The 5840-nt window shown below is 42.3% G+C and overlaps 1 protein-coding gene across 2 annotated transcripts in view; it reads right to left on the bottom strand.

Annotated features, from left to right (window-relative positions):
* Window positions 1–2810: 2810 nt before the first annotated feature.
* Window positions 2811–5840, bottom strand: part of COMMD2 (COMM domain containing 2) — a 5368-nt gene continuing 2338 nt past the window's right edge. The window contains exons 3-5 of one of the 2 annotated variants that reach the window (XM_008063036.2): window positions 5575–5657; window positions 4231–4404; window positions 2811–2904 (exon numbers count right to left, since the gene is read on the bottom strand). In XM_008063036.2, coding sequence (XP_008061227.1) covers window positions 2899–2904; window positions 4231–4404; window positions 5575–5657 — 263 coding nt within the window. In that variant the 3' untranslated portion in view covers window positions 2811–2898. Of the gene's footprint in view, window positions 2905–4183; window positions 4405–5574; window positions 5658–5840 lie in introns of those variants that run through there. The other variant, XM_008063031.1, reaches the window with a different exon arrangement.

Below are 5840 nucleotides of genomic sequence, written 5' to 3'. Positions count from 1 at the left end.
GAATACAGGGAGCACTTAAAGTCATCAAATTAAATGAGATCAGCTTGGGAATATAAGTGGTATAAGTATGAAGATTGGGAACTGACCTTTGGGATACCCCAAAGTGTAAAGGGTAATATGGCGAGACAGAATCTGCCAAGGAGACTGAGAAGGAAGGGCCTGTGAGGCTGGATGAGAACCACAATAAGTTATTCCCAGAAGGCAACTGAAAAAGTATTTCAAGGAGGAAGGAGGGATTAACTGGATAAATGCTGTTAGTAAACAGAATGGTATAAAGACTAAAAAGTGATGACCCTGATTAAGTTATGACAGTAGTATATTGATGATGAAGCCTGATTAGAGTGTATTCAAGAATAGGGGCAGGTGAGTGGCTCACGATTATAATCCCAGCTAAGGTGATAGGAGGCCTGAGCCCAGGGGTTCCAGACTAGCCTGGGTAACTTGGCAAGACCTCATCAGTATAATAAATAAAAAAACTAGCCTGGTGTGGTGGTCCAGCATATCTGTGGTTCCAAATATTTGGAAGGCTGGGGCAGAAGGATTGCCTGAATCCAGTAGGCCGAGGCTGCAGTAGCCATGAGTGTGCTACTGCATTCCACTCTGGGCGGCAGAGTGAGACTCCAACCCAAAAAAAAGAAAGAAAAAAAGAATGGGAAGAGAGAACATATAGATAGAGAGACAGCCCTCACAAGAAGTCTTAGGATAAATGAAAGCAAAAAAATGGAGAGGCGGTAGGAAGGATATATGGAGTCAAGACTAGGTTTCTCACTGTGTGTTGAAGGGAATGATTCAGTATAAGCTCCCCCACCCCCAAAAAAAGCATGATGCAGGAAAGAGACAAAACAATTGTTGGAACTATGTCCTCATGAGAGGAAATGGGATGGGGATGGACTGAAGTACACAAAAGAAGGGGCTGCCTACAGATATGGGAAGAGGCAACAGCAACAGGAGAGAAGACACAGCAAGTGGGTACTGATACAAGCAGGCTGGCAGATGTGGTGAGAGGAGCAGACTAGAATTCTCTTTTGACTGCTTCTCTTTTCTTGTCCATCAGGAAGTAACGTCAACAGCTAAGGGTGTGGAGCACTGAGGAGATACTGAGGCTTTGAAGAAAGAAAATATATAAGATATGCACGGTCCCTCCTATTCCAGTGTACTCAGGAAAATAGGTATGTATGAAGAAGAGAACTTGCCAGAAAAGGAAGCACAGGTGCCATGAGAAGAAAAACACAAATGTCACCAAGATTTAACTGTGTCTAGTGGCACAGGGCATTTTTCCCAGAGGGAGGCACCACTTAAAGCAGAGGTCAGCAAGCTTTTTCTGTAAAGAGCCAGATAAATATTTTAGGCTTTGCAGACCATACAGTATCTGTAACATCTACTCAATTCTGCCCTTGTATTTCAAATACAGCCATGGGCAATATGTAAGCAAAGGAGCATGGTTGTGTGTGTCCCAATACTACTTTATTTACAGAAACATGTAGCAAGTCAGATCTGATCAAGAAGCCATAGTTTACTGAGCTCTGATTTAAACTGAAACTTAAGAGGATAAGAAAGAGGAAAGTCAAGAGGTAGTGGTAAAGTAGAAAAAGCATTTCATAAAAAGAGGGGAAAATGTATAAAGGAATTTGTATTTCCTCATACAAATCCCCACTTTCATTCTGGTCTGCCTGAGGATGCTAGGTAAGTCTTCCTAAATTATTGTTTTAATGTTACTCTTCTTATCCAAAATTCGACAGGGCTTCCTATTGTCTGTTGTGTCAGGTCTAAACTCCTTTAATCGAATTTCTATAACCTATTTTGACTACCTTACCTCCATTCAAATCAGGAAGAATCCACTATAACAGTGGTACACAAACTTTATTGCACATAAAAATTACTTGAGTGAAAAGGAGCGTTTAAAAATCCTAATGCCCAGGCCAATAAAGCTGAATATCTGGGTGTTGAACACAAACATCAGAATTTTTTAAAGCTCCCCAGGTTATTCCAATGTGTAGTCAACTTTGAGAACTAGTACACTGTGCCACTAGTCATATGCTCATTCCCATATCCGTGTGGGCCTTTACAACTTACATTGGCTCCTTTGCCAATAATATTTACCCAGATTTTCTCCATTCATCCTTCTGAAGTTTCCCCTTTTTGCTGAAGCTTTTCTGGACCATGCCAGCATACACACACAACTACCTGTGCACTGTTTTGAAATATTCAGTTGGTATCTTCATTTATGCAATTATATTCTCCCCCCCACCAAAGAACCTTATCTTATAACTATTTTTATTTTTTTTTGAGTCAGTGTCTCACTGTATCACCCAGGCTAGAGGGCAGTGGCACGCTCAAATATAGCCTCGTCCTACTGGACTGAGGTGAACCTTCCACCTTAGCCTTCCAAATACCTGGGACAACAGGCATATGCCACCGCGCCTGGCTAATTTTTTATTTATCATATCACCAAGTTGCCCAGTCTGGTCTCAGGTAATCCTCTCACCTCTGCTTCCCAAAGTGCTGGGATTATAGGTGTGAGCCACTGTGCCCAGCTACAACTACCTTTAATTGCTAGTTATTTTGAGAACACTAATATCCCCAACCAAGATGATAACATCTTTCCCAGCTGAGAAAGTATCTTACAAAGCATTTAGCACAGCTCTTCTAATCAGCAAATGAATGGCATTCAATACACATCTACAAACTCATCTTATTGCTTAATAAAGGGCTATATGCAATGGTTTGAAAACTCCCTTTTGTTTATTTATGTGGCTTTAAAAAAACTGAAAGATGAATCTCACAAAACTAATATTGTGTAGAAGAAGTCAGACACAAAAGAATATTTACTGAATCATTCCATATGCAGAAAGTTTAAAAGCAGGCAAAGGTAATCTGTGTTCAGAGTCAGGATGCTGGTTACTTCTGGAAACAAAGGAAGGGGCAGCAATTGGTAGGAGGAAAGAAGGATGCTTCTGGGGTACGGGTCATGGTTAAATGTCAGTTTCACGGATGTTTTTTCACTGTGTGATAATTCATTGAACTGTGCATTTTTAAATATCTGTTATATTTAAACAGAAAAGCTTTAAGAAACTTAAGTACCACCTAAAAGACCCTGCATAATATCATCACCTTTTCTAAAATAACCAATTTCTTTCTTTCTTTTCTTTTTTGAATTGGGGTCTCACTCTGTTGTTGGAGTGCAGTGGCACACTCACAGTCACTGCAGTCTCGACCTGCTGGGCTCAGGCGATCCTGCCACCTAAGCCTTCCAAGTAGCTGGAACTACAGGCCTGTGCTACCACATTTGGCTAAGTTTTTTAATTTATTGTAGAGATGAGGTCTTGCCAAGTTGCCCAGGCTGGTCTCAAAACCGTAGACTCAGGCACTCCTCTCATCTCAGGCTCCCAAAGTCCGGAGAGTATAGGCATGAGCCACCACACCCGGCCAAGATAATCAATTTCTTACACACTTTGCAAATTAAACTGATTTGAACACATTAAGCATAAAAGAAAATGAAAATCAAAATTGTGCTGGGTGCAGTGGCTCAAGCCTATAATCCCAGCACTTTGGGAGGCCAAGGTGAGAGGATTGCCTGAACCCAGGGGTTCGAGACCAGCCTGGGCAACTTGGCAAGACCTCACATTTACAATAAACCAAAAGAAAAAGTTAGCTGGGTATGGTGGTGTGCATCTGTGATTCCAGCTACTTGGATGGTTGAGGCAGATGGATTGCCTGAACCCAGCACGTCAAGGCTGTGGCGGCCATGACCATGCCATGCACTCCAGTCTGGGTGATGGAGTGAGACTGTAACTCAAAAACAAAAAACCCAAACATTCAAACCAGAGCTTGGTTAAGGTAATAAAGAATACAACAAGCTGGGCTCGGTGGCGCAGCCTATAATCCCGCGCTTTGGGAGGCTGAGGTGAGTGGATTGCCTAAGCTCGCGGGTTCGAGACCCACCTGGGCAACTTGGCAAGACCGCCTCTCTACAATAAATCAAAAAAATTAGCCAGGTGTGGTAGCACGCGCCTGTAGTTCCAGCTATTTGGAAGGCTGAGGCGGAAGAATCGCTGGAACCCAGCAGGTCGAGGCTGCGGTGGCCGGGAGCGGCCACTGCACTCCAATCTGGGTGACAGAGTGAGACTCCAACTCAAAAAAACAAACAAACAAACAAGAATACAACAAACAGGACATAAACTTAAAATAATTCTTATATTCTATCTCAGATTAAAAAAACAAAAGCCATACTTGTACATCTAGCCGCCATTCAAGGCTGTGGTAACTGGGAAGGTTAGGTGCCAATTCATTCAGAATAGTTCTGATTTCCTTTCTGTTGTCCAGATAAAGCTGAAGCAACAATTTGTTCAATTCTTCAGAGAATCCCAAAACAAAAACAGAGTCTTGGAAATCCAGTTCAGAAATCTAAAAGTGAATTGGGTTTAAAAAGAGCATCAAAATTTATCTTTGTCTAGTCAATGCTAAAATATCTGATATATACAAAAGAATATAATATCCCCTAATTCATTCCGTCTAATAAAAGAAACATTCCTTACAGTTAAAGAGAACAACTGCCCACTATTCCATAATCTGAGTTAATGATACATAAAAATACTTTATTAAAGTATGAAACAGGAAGAATTGTTAAGATGTCCACTTTCGGCAGGGCTTGGTGGCCCAGCCTGTAATTCCAACACTTTGGGAGGCAGAGACGAGTGGACTGCTGGAGCCCGCAGGTTCGAGACCCACCGGGGCAACTTGGCGAGACACTGTCTCTACAATAAGTCAAAAATTAGTCAGATGTGGTAGTGCACACCTGTAGTTCCGGCTACTTGTAAGGCTGAGGCGGAAGGATCGCCTGAGCCCAGCAAGTTGAGGCTGCTGTGGCTGGGAGCATGCCACTGCACTCCAGTCTGGGCAACAGAGTGAGGCTCCAACTCAAAAAAAAAAAAAAGATGTTCACTTTCTCCTCTTATTCTTCTTCAAGTCAGCTATTGCTGACATGCAAAGAAAATAAATCGTCTCCCTCTCCCTCCTCCTAAGATACATACTATGGCAAATGGTTTAACAACATGCAGAATGAGAGGCAATGCTACACTAGCTAGTTATATGAGCAAGAGGTATTCGTACTAGCAGATGATGTTATAATTATATTATTTAGGTACGTCTTCACAAAATCAACTATAAACCATTAACAACACTCCCAAAACACATAAGTACCTGATAGGATTATGATACACAGTGCACTGAACCTTTCTTTCTTTCTTTTTTTTTTTTGAGTTGGAGTCTCACTCTTACCCAGACTGGAGTGCAGTGGCACTCTCCTGGCCACCGCAGCCTCGACCTACTGGGTTCCAGCAATCCTTTCACCTCAGCCTTCCAAGTAGCTGGAACTACAGGTACACGCTACCACGCCTGGCTAGAGATGAGGTCTCACCAAGTTGCCCAGGCGGGTCTCGAAACCTTGGGCTCAGGTAATCCACTCGCCTCGGCCACCCAAAGTGCTGGGATTACAGGCTGAGCCACCGAGCCCGGCCTACACTGAACCTTTCTTAAGGATCCAGGCAATACAGAACAGTCTACAGAATCCCTTACCATGAGCTTTGAGCTTTCGGTGAGGAGATATGTTAATCCTTCCACACCATGCTGGACAGTGTCACTACTCACATTGAGTTTTCCTGAGCAAGAAAAGGAAAAATGAGCAAATAAATTACTATTATGATATTCATCTTATTCAAGTTCTTATTGTAAAATATAAACATTATCCATTACTCCATATTTTCTTTTGTTCTTTTTTTTTTTTTTTTTTTGAGTTGGAGTCTCACTCTGTTGCCCAGGCTGGAGTGCAGTGGCACGCTTGC

Source organism: Carlito syrichta, unplaced genomic scaffold (assembly GCF_000164805.1).
Source record: "Carlito syrichta isolate Samal-C Ts95f unplaced genomic scaffold, Tarsius_syrichta-2.0.1 Scaffold97889, whole genome shotgun sequence".
NCBI classification, from domain to species: domain Eukaryota; kingdom Metazoa; phylum Chordata; class Mammalia; order Primates; family Tarsiidae; genus Carlito; species Carlito syrichta.
This window is presented reverse-complemented; position numbering and strand designations above follow the sequence as displayed.